This window comes from Manacus vitellinus, unplaced genomic scaffold (assembly GCF_001715985.3).
Source record: "Manacus vitellinus isolate BGI_N305 unplaced genomic scaffold, ASM171598v3 scaffold_60_pilon, whole genome shotgun sequence".
Lineage (NCBI taxonomy): Eukaryota > Metazoa > Chordata > Aves > Passeriformes > Pipridae > Manacus > Manacus vitellinus.
The window spans coordinates 2200881-2218363 of record NW_021940687.1 but is presented as its reverse complement, the minus strand read 5'-3'; the positions used below and the strand labels follow the sequence as shown (position 1 = coordinate 2218363).

The window sequence follows — 17483 nt, the reverse complement described above, 5'->3', positions numbered from 1 at the left end:
GATGGAATATATTCTTAAAATACAAGACTGAAAATTGATGGGAATAATAAAAAGGGAGAAGTTGTCAAAAGAATTATCTTTTATGATAGGACCCCTCTCTCTCAAAAGTTTCTCCACATACAGAGTTGCTTCCTACTGCTTAGAGTTGCAATGTAAATTGGGAAGATCACTGTGGAACAAGGGTTTGAGAGGTTGGTGCAGTTCAGGAATGCAGTGCCTGTAAGATAGTTGACCCCTAAAATGCTAAAATACCCCTAAAAATACAGCTCTTCTGTATTTGTTAGAGTTAAACCCTTTGGCACCCTCAGTAATAAGGCTGCAACCTGTTTAAATTACTGGTGGATTAACCCTTAAATATCTTTAATTCTTCAGAGCTTGTGTAGAGAGGTAGTAAAAGTGTTTGTGTATCTGAATTTCATCTGCCTTCTCTTTTGCTGCTGACTGGCAGAAATGTGATAGGTACAGGCATTTTTTTAATATCTGCAAACCTTTCTTTTCCTTCTTTTCAGGGCAAGTGACTTGGTAATGAAAGTGGATGCTCTTCTTTCTGCTCAGCCTAAAGGAGAGGCAAGGATTGAGTATCATTTTTTTGAAGAACAGTACAGGTATAGAATTTCGGGCATTTCCTGAACAATATGCTTTTCTGTGTCTTTCAATTTTCTCATTGTTTTATATTGCATTTCATTCTTAAAAAAACTCTAAGTAGCAATAGGAAAGTCCCCAAGAGTTTTCAGGAAGAAAAGATTCCAGAAATTAATTTTATCTGCCTACCTATCTCTATACACATATATGTATATACCTATTTTTTCCTCTGTCTAGTTTCAGAAGGTGCACAGCATTTAAGAAGCAATTTGAGTTCAGAAAGAGATGGATAGTAGTGTTCTTCATATGTTTATCTGTATGTTTGAAACTTCAGAATTGTGTTTTCTTCTGTTTAGTGCAGTTAAACTGAGACCAAAAGAGGGGGAGACATACTTTGATGTTGTGGCTATTGTTGATCCTGTGACCAGAGATGCTCAAAGACTTGCTCCGTTACTTTTGGTATGTGGGCAGTGTCGTGATGCACTTCAAAAGTTTGTCTCAGTTCTGTCATTTTGAAATGTTCATCTTCCTCCTTAAATGGGTGGTGACCAGTGGCCTTCTAAGAGTTGAATTGCACAATACATTTATTGGTGGAAAAACTAGTTAGGCTAGACTACACACTAACAAAACTGTGCTCAGGTATTGTCTTGAGAGCTTTTAGTTTCACTGTTTGAACAGTTTAGTTTGCAATGACTCTGTTCTTGAGGAAGAAAGTCTCAGCATGCCATAAAGAATGTCTGCAATGGGAGGAGCAGGTAACTCTTCTTAAAACCACCAATTAAAAGTTGAGTGTGGTAAAGCAAATCATGAGAAGGGAGGATTGGGAACGAGCAGGTAACATGCCTCCCTGAGGTCCTGTTTAAAAAAGCACTGGTCAGCTCTCCTCATTAGCATTTTAAGGGATGTCTCTTTCTCATTACTTTAGGTTTTGAACCAGTTGATAAATATGAACCTGAGAGTGTTTATGAACTGCCAGTCCAAACTTTCTGACATGCCACTGAAAAGGTAAGCAATTCCATGCCAGGGTTAAAGAGAGAGAGGAGTAAAACCTGTTGGAATGTGCAAGCACAGGAGAAATGGTCAAATGTCCTATAGGAAGTCTCAATAAGTGCTTTGAGATCATTTATACAATAGCATAATTTCCCACAGAGAATCTGGGAATTTGTGGACAGCACGAGGTAGTTCTGCTGGTTTACAAGTTGGGTGCCTTTATTCATATATATAAAAAATTAAATAACTTACTAATCTTAATGATTGAATCTTGCATGTTCTTGTTTGGTCCTTCAATATGGAAATTCTGACCTGTTCTAAGGTCAACACAACCTATGTTGCTTTGGACAAAGCCTTGGAGACATTGGAGGCCAGGGAAAGCTGATGCCATCTGCAAACTCAGTGAGAGTGAAATATTAACAAAGTTTGGCAGAAATATGTTCTAACATTTTCTTTCCAAAATTTCAGCTTTTATCGCTACGTTTTGGAGCCAGAGATTTCCTTCACAGCAGAGAATAACTTTGCTCCAGGACCAATTGCCAAGTTTTTGGATATGCCCCAGTCTCCACTGTTCACTCTGAACCTAAATACCCCCGAGAGCTGGATGGTGGAGTCTGTCAGAACCCCCTATGACCTTGACAATATTTACTTAGAGGAGGTAAGAGAAACCAGTATTTTCCTACTACTGCATTTAAATGGTGGTGTTTTTCCAGGGCTTATTTTTGTTATGGGAAAGAAATGTAGAATTTTAAAATGCCAGTAAACATAGAACTGTGGATATTTGCAGACCTCTAAATTCTAAGAGGGATGCAGGGAAACCTAAGCTCCCCAAGAGCAAGATTGCTGTTCTCAATTGCACGTGGATGCCTGAACCAGAGGTTCAGAAATACTGTAGGCTTGAAGCAGGACCTTTGCCTTGCTCCCAGAAGCCACCAAGCTGGTTTCAGGCACCTGTTCATTTTCCCAGCTTTTGTTTCTGGCAAACGTTCCTGTGGCCACAAAAGGACATGCAGTATCAGTACAAGAGTAAAACCATGCAGCAGAAATCTGCTCAGCTGCTGTAGGTTCAGGGGCTCACTGCTATTTGAACAGGCCTTGAAGCACACTGTTAAACTATAGATCTGGGCAGTGCTGCCCTGCATACATGGGGATAAATAAGGAAAAACCTGTCTGTTGCATGTGTATTGAGACTGTCAAACCCCTTATAAATAGGCCTCTGGAAAAGCAGCAGTCTGTACAGCCTTGTGGTCATTACAAACATGGGTTCCTTTCTCACTGAATGTTTATTGTTAGTCTCCTCTTACTTTTGCATCTCTCTGATATTGTTTGGGAATATGATGCATTATTGTGGTATATTCTGATATTGCTAATCCTGTACTAGCTATTCAGAAATCTAGGAAACTGGGTGTGTTTTTGTGTGCTTTGGGTTTTGGTTTGGTATTGTCTGGGTTTAGGACTTTTTTTGCTTTTCATCTCTTAACTGTAAAGCTGTTAATGAACCAGTGATATTGCTACACATTTCAAGCCTCTGATTCTCAAGCCCACCCCTTAGATTAATTGAAAGCCTGAGAGAGGGGGAGATAAAATGCTTCAGGCATTCAAGGTGCCATCCTGAGCTTCCAAATAAACAGCAGCTTTACTTTTGCAGGTGCACCATTTCCAGCTCCCAATATCCAGTCTGTTGGTGCTGTAGCAATTAAACTGTCCTTTTGGATGTGCATGAGAGAAGATGCTAATATTCTAATATTCTGCTTATGTACTGTCCTCAGGCTACATCTGAATTTAGCCTGGTAGGGACCCAAGTTTTTTGGGTTTGTGGGGGGTGTTTTTTTAATTCTTCTTTTCTTGGCACTTTAGTTTTGTGTAGAGAAAAAGAAAGTGATGTTTCTTGACAGTACCTTACACACTGTATGAGTAACACAAAGCAAAACAAAATGCTTATTTCTGATGGTTAGTATTAGGTGAGACCAGTTTTAAACAGATTTACAGTCAAAGTTCTGGAGCCTGTCATATACCTTTTATGAAATGCCAGAGTACATTCTCTGGTAAATGTTAAAAAAAATAAAATTGTGGAGTAGAGCAACAATCCTTCCCTTTTCTTATCCTAGCATATTACCAGTTGAGATTCAAATTCATTTGGTCAGGGCCACTCTTAACAGTATTTGTGTGAAATTTGTCGCTAGAAGGAGCTGAGATCTTGGAGGCTTTCTAGATATTTGTTTAATGATAAAATTACTCTGGTAAAATTATGGCTAAAGGACTAAAAATTGGCACTTCAGAGCTAGTGCTGCAGCCAGCAATATCTGTTCCTTCCAGGTGGATAGTGTTGTAGCTGCAGAATATGAACTGGAGTACCTGCTGCTGGAAGGCCACTGCTATGACATTACAACTGGGCAGCCCCCTCGAGGACTCCAGTTTACACTGGGGACTTCAACCAGCCCTGTCATCGTTGATACCATCGTTATGGCCAACTTGGTAAGTGTTCCACTGGAGTGGGCAACAGCTCACTGGTGCTCCAGTCAGCACAGCCACTTGCACAAACCCCTGAGGATTTTCTGGGGTGTGGGTTGTGGGTATGGGTTGTTGCTTGCACTCCACAGCTGCCTCCAAGTACATCAGAACCACATTGCTTCTAACACTGGCTGAAACCTCGCAGTGTTTGTACTGTCTCTGACCTTCTTCAGGATGTGCTCTTTTCCCTTCAGCTGGCTGAGAAGGGTCCTCTGGAATGCCTTAAAATGCTGCCAGTATTGCTAAGCAGCCTCTTTCCAGGGAAGGTCAGACAGCTGTTTTTCCTAGATGTGGTACCCCTTAGGCCATCTGCTCTGGTACTGTGAGCCTCAGGTGGATGGCTGTCTTGTTTTGGGACCCATTTCTTCAGGAGATCTGTGGAACAAACAGAGAGAGTCAGCAAGTATAGCCAACATTGTAGAAAGCAAAGGAAGTGTGAAAGAATGGGAATTGCTTATTTTAGTCAGGAAAAGGTGCTGGAAATCCAAGCATATGATTGGTCCCTGCAGCTGCCTTTGTAAGGTCACAGCATAAGGGCTCAGTCTGTTCTCAGTCTCCACACTGGGCCGTGGGAGAGGTAATGGACTGATATTATGGCTAAGGAAGTAAGTCTTTGGAATGTTTTCATGAGATGTAATGTTACTGAAAAACTGGAGTAAATTGCCTTTTAATCTTTAAAGGTATTAAAGAAAAAACATAGAAAAAAATATTCACTGATGCTAAATACTTATTTTTAAATTCTTACCCTCATTTTCTCTTTGTCTGTGCCTTTTCTTAGCCAGAGTGTATCCTAGAATGATGTAGTATTTCTGCCTGTAGAAAGGAATGTGTCCCTTACTTTACATGTGAACACACTGTGTGTGTGTATGTTGGGAAGTAAAGCTTCATGGCTCACAGGTGTCCTTTTTCTAATTAGCTAAACCAGAATGTGTGTACCACAGGGTACAATGCTGTATCTGGGAGTTCTCTTCCTCAGCTCAGTGTCTGTACTGTGCAGGGGCATCAAGAGACCAGGAACATGCCCTGTGCCTTTTTTTGAAATATTTTTTAATTTTGTTTTTATAGTAGACTGGCTTACATAGGAAGTGCAAGCATTTGGGGCCACAGTACAAAACTGGATGGGCCACTGAAGCTGTTGATATCTTCTATAGGTGTAATGATCTAAACCATAGAAAAATATTCAGATCTGGAATCTGAAGCTTCAACTAGAATACAATATTTGAATTTCACGTTGTAATTTTTTAAGTTCTGTAGAAGAGGTAGCTTGTAACATATTAATTATGTTACTGTTTCCTGCTGTAGATAAAATACCAGTCTGTTCAGCTTCAGAATTCCTTTAGATTTTGGTGTGTACTGCTGTGTAGTTACCAACTAGTGCTTTGAAATTCCCTCACCCCTTCATGAAGGCAAGCTTTTGCAGAAAAAGACTTTGGAATTGCACTGTTCCCATCAGAACACTCTGAAAGATTTTCTCTCATCTAACAAATAATGCTACACCTCTACATACTCCTGTTTTGAATTTTGTATCAAATTTTTTGGTTTTTTTCCCTGTCCTCTGGGGTTTAAAGCCTTAAGGTTATGTTAATCAGCTGGCTTGCAAATAACTTTTCAGGTATAAAACAGTGAGTAAAAATACATGACTTAAATTTTTCTGCATTTGCATTTTCTGGAAACTAACAAATATTCTTTTCACTTTCCAGGGTTACTTCCAGTTAAAAGCCAATCCTGGTGCATGGACTCTAAGACTGAGAAAGGGCAGATCTGAAGATATTTACAGGATCTACAGGTAGGACAGTATAAGAAATACTTCAGTCTTTTTCCTGTGAAACTTCTCAAGTAGGTAGGCATTGTAATACGTGAATCTAACAGTTCCCTTGCCAAAGTGTAGTGACTTGAACAGCAAATTAAACAGCAAGTTACATTTCATACTGAACACAAGTTATGCAAGATGCAATTAATTAGAAAACCCAGTAAGTGTGTTGAAATACGTGTACTTGTTACTTTGTCACATATCTCAAACCTGTTTCACAGTGCTAGGGCTTAATAGGTGTAGAAAAATGTGCAGAAGAAATAAAAGCTTTGTAGTAAAGGTGAGTGTTTTACTGTCTTTTCAGCCACGATGGCACAGACTCTCCGCCTGAGGCTAGCGAAGTTATTATCGTTCTCAATAACTTCAAGAGCAAAATTATTAAAGTGAAGGTGAGTTTAAAAACTAGAGTTGCTCTTAAAAAAGACTCTTTGACCACCAGCAGGGAAGAAACTGATTGAAGCCTGATCTCCCTTCCCACAAGCCCACACTTGAGTCAGTCCACACAAAGCTCACGTTACGGTATCAGTGATCAATCTGTAGATTGATTTGGGCTTTTGATACAGGAGAGAATGACTTGTGAGTGCTGTTCCTTTTGTATGTCCCTGAGAAACAATTATACTCATGTTTTCCTGACTTAGTTGTGCTTCTAACTTCAGGAAAAAGCAGTTTTACGTGACATCTTTGTGTCTGTGTGTCCATTGAGCCAGTATTTTATTTGTTACAGATAAATTTTATTTGTCTGGCAATACATTTTCTATCAGTCTGACACAGAGTGGGTGAGAATACATTTTTAAAAAGATAAAAATGTTAAATTACTTATCTACTGCCTCTTAGGGTTGCCAGCCAGGTAATGACAAAGCTGAGAAGTTTTAAGGAGGACAACTGATAGATAAGTGATGGCTATAACACAACCAGTTCACTCTTCCTGACAGCATTTGCTTGTACCTGAGTAATTCTGGAATGTTCTCCTGATTCACTGCCTGTGTATCTGCTTTGAAGTCTTTTTTTTTCTTTGTTTTCTTTTTTTTCTTTGAGGTGTGTGTGTTGGTTTCTTTGAGGGTTTTCCTTTGCCAGCCTCAATCATCAAGGTTGCTCACTGAACACCTCTTAGGAAAGCATTTTAACCATTCAGACTAACATGCCTTTGGTGTCTAAAAGCAGCTGTGGAATCCCTTTGGAAAATGTCAGTTCATTACTAAGCTGTTTTCACAGATAGCTTTTAGGTTACCTGTCAGCTCATGGGCCATAATTCAAACAGGTACAAACAGAACCAGTGTCAGGATAACATTTGCCCAATATATGGATCCACTCACTAAAGCCATGTTTGCCCTACAGGTTCAGAAAAAGCTCGATATGATGAATGAAGATCTACTAAGTGATGGCACCAGTGAGAATGAATCTGGATTTTGGGAATCTCTCAAATGGTAAAACTAATTCAATGATAACCTGCGAGTCTCTTGAAACTGTAAAGCTATTTGACAAAGCCATTATGTCTGTGATATTCCACAGCTGTCTATTAAGACTGCTTGAATTTAGGGCTATCTTTCATAGGACTCCTTTGTTTCTAGAGAACTGGGCTCCTGCTTTGCACTTTCCCCTTCCTCTTCCTTCCCCCCACTGCTACTTGGGAGCCTGAAAACATTGTTCCTTCCCAGGAGCTGCACCTCAGCCAGCACTCTCTCAATCAAAAGGTGTTCATCTGTGAGCTGCTGGGCCTGCCATGTCTGTGTGCACAGCACTGTGTCCTGGGGGAGATGCCCTGGACAGCACTGAACCCCACAGACCAACTGTATTAAACCAAGGCTGCAGCCATTTCCTGGGTCTGCAGCCTTTCCTGAACACCTGGCCCTTGCTGTCTTGTCCTTCATATAACCATATTTGTCCTTTCAGGGGATTCACAGGAGGACAAAAGAATGAAGATGTGAAACAGGATAAGGATGATGTACTAAACATATTCTCTGTGGCTTCAGGACATCTATATGAGAGATTCCTACGGTTAGTTCAGAATTTATAATCCAGGGATGTCAAGTGATAATGTGACCTGCTTTGCACAAGGAAAATGGGTAGCATTTGCAAGAGTATAAAAAAAATCTACTGTATCATAGGAACTTTTGTCTGCAGAATATTCATAAGTTCAAAATAGACTTAGTTTAATAGATGGTATGTTGCTGTCCTGAATTTTCTCACTACAATATAACTAATGTATTGTTAAGAAGTTACAGTCATAGCTGCTTTGCAAAAAGAATCTGAACTTCTATTCTTAAAGGATTGTGAAAGGCAACAGGTCATATATTCTCTAACAAGTTAAAATATACAGATGTGGGAGGTTAGTAATTTTGTAGATAAAATCAAGCAATTTACAATAGGTTGAAGCTACCCACTTTTTCTTCATGTGTGAAGGTTAGTTACCTGACACAAAATTGCAAACAGTTTAATCATGTAAACCAGCAATTAGTAATTGTTACACAGTTTGTCTGTAGTGGGTGGCAGCTTTTCCTGTAACTGCTTCATTTATTTTTTTTTTTTGATAGCATAATGATGTTGTCTGTGCTGAAACATACCAAGACTCCTTTAAAGTTTTGGTTTCTGAAGAACTACTTATCACCTACATTCAAGGTTTGTTACTAATTAGAAATTTATTCAATGATGGGGAATAGATGCCACAACCTGCTTCTCCCTCCCTTCCCAATGGCTGTGCTGTACCAGCATCCCTTGGAATGCCTCAGATGAGAATGTCAGCTGATGTAACAATGGGACAACTTGTTCCAGTAAAAAAATTCTCCTAATTCTTTTCTCTCATTTTATTACTCCCACTTATGCTGCTTTGTATACTCCTAAATAATTCTTCCATCTGTGAAATTTTATGATTTGAGTAATGCATTCTTTTAAACCGGCTCATAAGGAATTGCATGCGGAAATATTCCAAAATATTTAGTTGTCTTACGACAGCTGGCTTTACAGTTTGTACTGATTGTTCAGTTTGGGGCTCTGTCTTTGTGTGAAGTAACAATGAAACTAATTTTCTTTGTGGTGTTTCATTTTTTAATATTCTGTGCCTTAGACTGAACTCTATCTCTTGTGATGCGCTTTTCTTTTCCTGCAGAGGAACAAAGAACTGAGATAAGCTGCTTTTTTCCCCTTCCTCTGCAGGAGTTCATCCCATACATGGCCAAGAAGTATAATTTCCAGTATGAGCTTGTCCAGTATAAATGGCCACGCTGGCTCCACCAACAAACAGAGAAACAGCGAATCATCTGGGGTTACAAGATCCTCTTTCTAGATGTGCTCTTCCCATTAGCTGTGGATAAAATCCTGTTTGTGGATGCTGATCAGGTAACACAGAGGCTGAAATTACTTGATCTTTTCCTTTTTTCTTTCTCTTTTTTTTTTTTTTATAGTATGTTTTTGAATGCAATTTCCATATTGTTGGAAGGTTTGCAAGTTTGAGCCCTTCACAGGTATGACTGGAGGTTTATTCTGTAACTACAACATGCTTCAGTGAGGGCTGGGCTTTGTGCCTGTTCCCACCAAGATAGGTTTTGTTGGCCTGTCTTTTATGTTGTCTGATTCCTTGTTCCCTCACTGTGATTCCAGCTAGTTTGCCAAATAGCTTCTCATTTCACTCTTCTATTTTTCCATTTTGGTCTGTTCTCCCACCCTGCAGATCACTTACCACAGATAGTATTTTCCTAAGTCACCAAACACCCTGCCCTCCCAGGCCCCTGCTTTTAACTTGGCCACATCTGAGCAGCTTTTAGAGGAGGAGAAGGTGAATCCCTTGTGCATAAGGCCACGTCCTGCTGCAGAACAAACAGACCATAAGGCTTTGTGTGTGCTCACTCCTGAACGGGTGGAAAGCACAGGAAACATGCACAGGCAGGACTGCAAAAATACTACTCCCTCAAAAATACAAATGAATCTGAGGAGTACAGATTAGCAACATGTGAGTGCAAACTGCCTTAGGGTTTTTGGCATATGTACAGTGTGATCCCACACCAGCTCAAACCATTACAATTTATGCTGATGTATCACCTAGGATAAATTTCCAGCTATGCTGTTCTTATTTTAGACAGTTTTTTCTCTGTTTGTAAGAGATATTAAGGTATTTTTTCCCATCAGAGTGGTATTTTTAGAGTAGTGTTAATGCCACATCTGTGTCAAAAAGACCTTAAAAAGCCTTCATCCCTGAAGGGGCTGCAAACTTCGAAGAGGGAAGGATACAAAGGATCACAGTAGAGTTCACATACAGTGAGAATTCTTGCTGCATATTAACAGTTTTTCACTTCAGCTGTCAAACCAACCCCTATCAGATTATTTCTAGCTCTGTTTTATTTGCTCCAGCTCTAAGGGCAGGGGAGACAACACCTTTTGTACTGTGTTTTTGTTCTACCTACACATGATGCTAAAGACTGCCACATATAAGAGGTAATTCTTCCTTTAGCTGTTTGCTCAGTTTGAATTGAATCCTGACCAGCATTGCCAAATAACCCATGGCAGGCTCCTAGAAATAAAAATAAAATGTCCCTTCCCTTCAGATTGTGCGCACAGATCTGAAGGAATTGAGAGATTTCAATCTCGATGGTGCTCCTTATGGATACACTCCCTTCTGTGACAGCCGAAGAGAAATGGATGGCTACAGGTTCTGGAAATCAGGATACTGGGCAAGTCATTTAGCTGGAAGAAAATACCACATCAGGTACCAAAGAATTCTTTTTTTTTCTTTTCTTTTTTTTCAAAAAAAGAGAAGGAAAGTTTTTGCTGCTACTTCGACTTAGCAGAAAATTAGCTGAGGTGTGTGATACTGCATGAACCACTTTTTGCTTACTGTTGCCTCTTTAAGGTGGCATGGCCTTGGAAGCTCTAGGGACACTGAAGTTGTTTTCAGTATGCTACAACTTTTACAGATGAAGAACTGAAGCATTAACTAACAGACGTCTTCCTTTGTTAATAACAGATGTTGGAAGAAGGGACTGCAAAGCTAAGATAGATTTGTTGAAAATTCTTTTTTGCACGTGCCACAACCTTGTTAGAACTGCTTTCCTGCCTTGTAATAGATCATCTGATGTGCTGCTACCATGAGATTGTTTTAGCATGTTGTGTCTCGGGGTCTGCAGTGAGTTACCCCCAGTGAAATGTCATTACTAATTGCACCATCTCCTGTAGTGCTCTGTATGTTGTGGATCTGAAGAAGTTCAGAAAGATAGCAGCTGGAGATCGACTCAGAGGACAGTACCAGGGTCTCAGTCAGGATCCCAACAGTCTGTCCAACCTTGATCAGGTGTGTTTTATTGTGTTGGTTTTGGCTTACTGGGGTATGGTGGCAGGTCAGCACCTCTCTTTTCTTGGCCAAACTTTCATCCCAGCCAGATGCCAGTGGCAGTCCTGTTATACCCTGCCTTCAAATGAGGCAGGTATTGATAGCATCAAATATAACTGGTGGGTGCAAACAACACCTTTCCCTTCAATGTCTTAAAACAATCAAATTTTCCAGTATACAAACAAATACCTAACATAATTGGGTACTTCTTTCTTGAGCTGCCCAGCTCTGACTGCTTTACTGTGCACAGATTAATAACCTGGAGATAAGCCTTTTACTGTGATGGATGGAAAAAATAACACAATGGTTTAATCAGCCAAGTCTAGTCTTCCAAACTGGTTCAGTTCAGATTTGATACTGGACTCATATTACTGCTTTAGTACTGTTTGCTAAATAACTAAATTTCAACAAAGTAAGATCAGAAGTTGTAGTACACAAGCTTTTTCCAAAGGACTTTGTTTGGAATGGGATGAGAGGTGGATTCATCACTTTATATTTGCACTGGGGGAAAAAAAAAGCCAAACCTCTTTACAAAAGTTAACCTTCTCAGTACTGTCTCGTTGGGAGGGGAGTTGCTTCTCCCATCCTGCACCCTGTGGAAATGGCTACTAACTCTTGTTCTGCACAACAGGATTTGCCAAACAACATGATCCACCAGGTGCCAATTAAATCCCTCCCACAGGAGTGGCTGTGGTGTGAAACATGGTGTGATGATTCCTCCAAGAAGAGAGCAAAAACCATTGATCTGGTGAGTGCAGGGTGGCTTCCTCACTCTTTCATCATAATGAAATACAGTGACCAATTTTAGAGGCACTTCCCTACCTCAGCCTGTATTGAGACTTACAGAAGCTGAAGTTAAAAACTTGAGTGCTGAAAACATGTATTTTCTCTTACCTGGAGCAGTGACATTATTATGAATTTGAAAAGAGGCTTTATGCTGTTCTCTAGCTAAAATACAGACACATGTTCACCCCCACCAGATTAATCCCAGCAGAGGGAAGCATATCTCTGTTCAGTGCAGAAACATTTTGTACACCTGAAGTGTCTGAAAAGCCCATGTGTTCTGTTTGCAGTGTAACAACCCCATGACCAAAGAGCCCAAGCTGCAAGCAGCCATGCGTATAGTTCCGGAATGGCAGGACTATGATCAAGAAATCAAACTGCTCCAGAGCCTTTTCCAGAAGGAAAAAGAAATGGGAACACCAGCTGAGATGCCAGGACAACACACACATGGTAATCTTTGTTTTCCTGCTTCTTTGACTTTCTCCCTGCCTGTTGGACTGCTGTTGTGTCCTCCCTCACTTGTACCGTGCACAGGCTTGGATGAGGACCTGTTAAATAATCAGGTGGTGTAATGGGTGTAACTTCACATGATTCTGAAAGGCAGAGAACAGACTTGTTCAGTTCTGCTAAAGACCCTCACTGTTCCTGCAGTTTTGTGAGCTTGGCCTTATCTTAACCCTTAAAGAAGCACCTCTGTACACCATGGCTGTGAACTGTCCTTCGGGCACTGGTGCCCTGCAAAGAACTATTCTTGGGGGTTTATACTGGTTTTCAAACCAATCTGCCAGTTCAAGGCAGCTGAAACTGAGTGCTCATTTTTCTCTCCTCTTTTACAGATCCAGCAGCACACGTGGAATTATGATCCATGCAGACAAATTGAAGTCAGACTGTTTCATAGACAATTTTTATATTGAAAGCTAGTTTTTTTCCAGTATGTCTGCAAAACTGCTGAGTAATTGAATGGGATGATGTATGCATTTTTTTTACTTGCCCTTGGGTTAATTTCTGCATATGAAATAGGATCTGGATTGCTGGAATTAGCATTACTGGTTTTTTGCACCTGTGGTGGAGATGAAAGAGCCCATGATGGAATTTAGTATTTCAGAAACAAAACTTCAAAATCCACTGGAAAAGCCACAGCCTGTTCCTTCAACTGTCTCAACCACTGATGAAGATCAAGCCTGTCTCAGATCTAACTTGAGAGTCTGGGAATTGCAGACATACGTCCTAACCTCATCTAATGGAGATAATTTTTCCAGGTAATGTTATAAGGCTTAGAATTATGCCTTGAATTTGGGACACTGTTCCATCTGCAGGTTTTCAAATTGTTGGAAAAACTTCTCAGATTTGTTGAGTCTGTCCTTGATTTTGTAACAAATCCAGCATTATTTTGATTTTTCTATTTCCTGTCTTCATTTATCACCCAACTTTTGATGGTTTGGCTTGTGTAAAGCTGCAATCTATTTAAATGCCCATCCAAATACAAATGCCTAAGCTTACAAAGTGAGGAGAACATGGAATTTGGCAGCTGAGATCATCCTAGCCCATCTGACTTGAATCAAAGTACACTCCCTTCCTTCCTGCTCAAAGTTTAAATCAGTCTGCAAAACTGGTAGGGCTTTACTCTGGCTGTGGTTCACTGATTCATGAATGTTTTTTGCTTATGAAAAATCTGTGGAAGCTTGGAAGTTTATCATCATGTAAATTTCATCAACTTTATTTTTCTTCAGAGACATTGTCACATCAATAAAAACTTTGGAGTTCTTGGGTCTTAAGCCTTAGTTCCCATTTGGTCCTTTGATCATCCTTTTTGCTTTTGATTTTGAGGTTTCTGGATATTTCACTTGCATTTGTTTTCATTCTGTGCACAGGCAAGAAAATATCTTCTTGCAGGGATTAATTATCTTGGGCTAGTTCTATCATTTGTATTCATGTCTTCATTTTTATGCTGCCATAGTTCTGTGTTATGAACATACCAATTAAAAAAAAAGGCAGCTCAAACCTCATTTCCCTCATTCTGTAGGATTATTGTCTGCTCCCTGTAACACTGAGGGGTTGAAGAGTTGAAATGTAAGAACTAAAAGTAGTACCTCTAGTACAAAATATATAGTTCCCTGTGCAGAAATCCAAACTGGGATTACTTTTGTGCCTCCCATGTTTTTATACAGGCAAATGTTCTGTGCTGTAAGACACTCAACCTAATGATAGTCCTGACTTAGGATATTCTTCTGGAATTATTGTCTTATACATCCTGTCATATTTTGGAGGAATCTGAAAGATGCCAGTTGGAGTGTTTACACTGTCTGATGGGGCAGCTCTCGTGCAGCCAGCTCAAGCAAGGGCCCAAATCACCATCCCAAACTCTCAAAGAAAGCACATTAAGAGAAATATCCAGGGTCCCTGAGCTCACATCACAGGCATGGCTGGCCCATGTCACTGCACCTGCACTTCTGGTGGGTACCAAAGGTGATTAGTTCTGGGAAGGTATAGGAAAGGACAGTTTATAATCCCCCTCTGCTGTGGGAGAGCTGTGCAAACATGTGGGGCTGGAGAGCAAAGCATGACCTTACAGAGTTACCAGCTTAGATATTTCCCACTTTGTGGGGTTTTAAATTCAGGTGGTCTGCCTGGCACTCTGGAAATTACAGGTGAGATGACTTACCCTTCCCAGCAAAACTGTTCCAGTTCAGGATAAGCAGACTTACAGTAGAAGGACTTTTTTCTATTGTAAAACATAATAATGCTCCTGCCAACAAATTGAAGTAATTACATACTGTCAATTAGCTTCTTTTAAACAGCTGTTCCAGCACAGGTGAGATTGTCCTTTCTGTGTTCAGCTGCAAGCCACTTCAGCCTTGCTGGAGTACATGGAAGAGCACAGGACTAGGTGGGTAGCAGCTGTACACCACCTTTCCATCCAGGGATGGATAAGGAAAGAATGTGCCCAAAGCCCTCAGAACAAGAGAAGCTTCCTGTGAAACATGGCCCTCTCCTATCTAGAACTATAGCTGTGCTTATTTTTTCCCCCAAATTTTATTAGAAGCTATAAGACAAGAACAAAGCAACCTCTTAAATTCAGCACAACATTTAAAATGCCTTGTTTGGTGTTGAATAAGGAGAAAATATTTTTGAATTAAATGTCAGTTACAGAATTATTTTTTAAATTATGCTGGTCCATTCTGATAGTTAATGTATGCATTTGAAAACCCACACTGCATCCTTTTTTTTTAAAAAAATTATAAGATCTAGCAAGCTATGAAGGATGTTTTTGTTCCCTCTGGTTAACAGAGGCCATGCTCTTCTATTCAATTGTTATTAAGAAAGTCATCTAACTCACAACTGGTACAGAAAGAAACCAGAAACATGCAGTAAGGTTCTATACCTTTGCAGTGCTTGTAGGAGTCCTGTGCCTGTTCTCCAGTACGATACAAAATGCACGTGGTACTGATCATTCTCAATGTGAACTACTTCCAGTTTTCCTGGGAAGCCACTATTTATTTGCACCCAAGAATAACAGTCATAAAGGGAATAATCACTTATTTTGGATCTGTGCATATGACTGCTCTTAGTGCTCAACTGGGCCTTAAAAGAAAAATATTTTGACAGCTCCATCTAGAAAGCACCTTGGAGTGAGATGCTTATTGAAATAGTCCTGCTTCTGATTATATCACTGATGGCCTGGTCCTGTAACTAGTAAGACTGATGATGATGAAAAATAGAAAATGTGGATTACAGAGGTCACAAAGTAATTTTGGATTCCTCAGACTAGAAAGGCCACTTCTGTGGCAAAGCAATGGCAGTGTTCCAATCTCTGGCTACAAGCAGCTTGTCCTCTTGGTGGGGACTTCACAATGAGAAATGCCCTGTACTTTATTTTAAAAGGAAGATTTCACTGCCTTACTAGGAAACAAATAGTAGAGAAATAAGTCTTTAAGATTTCTTTTTCATTTAGATATTGGGGGATGGGTTGTAATGGAAATGAAAGGGACATGTACAAAGCAGTAAATATCCAGTCACAGTCTTATGAACCAAAACGTTTTTTAAAATATGAACTGTTTTTATTCAACTCTTCCATAACCTGTTCAAGAATATTCCATGACTCTGTGTGGCACTGATACCAAGTGACAGGAGGTATTGGGAGTTACTCTTTACTGAATGTTACCTAAGATCACAGGGAGTTTCCCAGTGCAGTGGCAACAAGAAGATCTGACATCATTAAAACCTCTGCTGTTCTTTACCCCTGTCTGTCCTGTTGATTGCTTTGGGGCTGATAACTGAGGTTTTAATGGTGTTGCTTAGAACATGTTTTTCACTTCCTGTATTCAAGTGTTGGGATATTGAAAAGCTAGAAGGGAAAGGGAAGAATTCCTCCTATCTGCCAGTGTTGGTATTGGAGTAACCCCTAAACTGAAGTACTTCTGTTAAAAAAAGAATAAAAATATTTTATATAAATCTACCTTTTAGGTCTTTTTTTTTCAACTCTTATAAAAAACCACTACTTATAAAAGATGTTTTTATGTCAATTTTCTTCATTTGATTAGGTTTTCCACTGATACTTCATAGTAAGCACTTGGAAAAGTGATTGACCAATACTACTTCCAAGTACAGAGCTCTGTCTGGGTCTCTTTTGGAGCTGGGAATGAATTCCAAACCCCTATAGGACTCTCAAGCCTCTCAACCAGAGGATCTTTATTAAGGAAAGAGCTATAAAGTAGACAGCTTGACACAGAAAGCCCAGCTGAATGCCATAGAAATACGTATTTGCTTTCCTACAGTTGGCTGTTTGAACTTGGTCAGGTTTGGAAAATGAGAATAAATCCTAGGAGACAACTAAAAGGGGAAAAGGAAGCAGCCAGAAAGAATAAATACATGACGTGGCTATGGCCTCCTCAACCAATAAGGAGTTTTACACTCCCCTCCCCTGTTTGCTTTTCAGAGTACATATTTAAGCAGGAGACTGTACATGCTTTATGCCCAAGACTGATCCCCCTCCACCCCAAAAGAGCTGTGTAAGTGAGAAACTGTTTGGCTGGAGGAAAGGGAGTAAATTTTTTTTTTTTTCAAAAATCTATTTTAAAAATTGTATTAAACTCAATACAACAGGGCTTTTTATGAGCAACCTGTCCAGCACCCATGTCCAGCTCTTATCAATAAGCAGAGCCAGCTTTTCCAGCACAAGACAAGGCTGTGCCCTGAATTAACAGCCTGGGCAGATGCAGTCACCCCTCTGCCCCATCATACAGAGGCTCATGTGGGGACTGTCCATTGCAGCAGGTGCCTCTGTCAAAGAGTTTGCCACAAAACCAAAGCAGGACTTAACCCAAAGCTCTGTTCAGTGCTGCTTCTGGTGTATTGGGCACAGCAGCTTACATCCAGCTCCTGTCCCCACAGGAGAAACAAAACAGAGAAGCCTCTACGTCCATCCCAGGCACTCGGTTCCTTTCTTGTTTGCCATGTACCGTTTAGGCTCTACCTGGGGAACAGATTTAG

The 17483-nt window shown here is 40.1% G+C and overlaps 1 protein-coding gene across 4 annotated transcripts in view; it reads left to right on the top strand.

Annotated features, from left to right (window-relative positions):
- The window catches only part of UGGT1 (UDP-glucose glycoprotein glucosyltransferase 1), a 42514-nt gene extending 26065 nt beyond the window's left edge, over nt 1-16449 (top strand). For 2 of the 4 annotated variants that reach the window (XM_018083080.3, XM_018083079.3), the window contains 16 exons: nt 510-605; nt 939-1041; nt 1508-1587; nt 2041-2230; nt 3889-4047; nt 5784-5869; nt 6198-6282; nt 7229-7317; nt 7784-7888; nt 8425-8509; nt 9044-9226; nt 10429-10589; nt 11057-11171; nt 11842-11958; nt 12284-12443; nt 12830-16449. In XM_018083080.3, coding sequence (XP_017938569.1) covers nt 510-605; nt 939-1041; nt 1508-1587; nt 2041-2230; nt 3889-4047; nt 5784-5869; nt 6198-6282; nt 7229-7317; nt 7784-7888; nt 8425-8509; nt 9044-9226; nt 10429-10589; nt 11057-11171; nt 11842-11958; nt 12284-12443; nt 12830-12855 — 1840 coding nt within the window. In that variant the 3' untranslated portion in view covers nt 12856-16449. The other 2 variants (XM_018083083.3, XM_018083081.3) reach the window with 2 other exon arrangements.
- Nucleotides 16450-17483: the final 1034 nt, after the last annotated feature.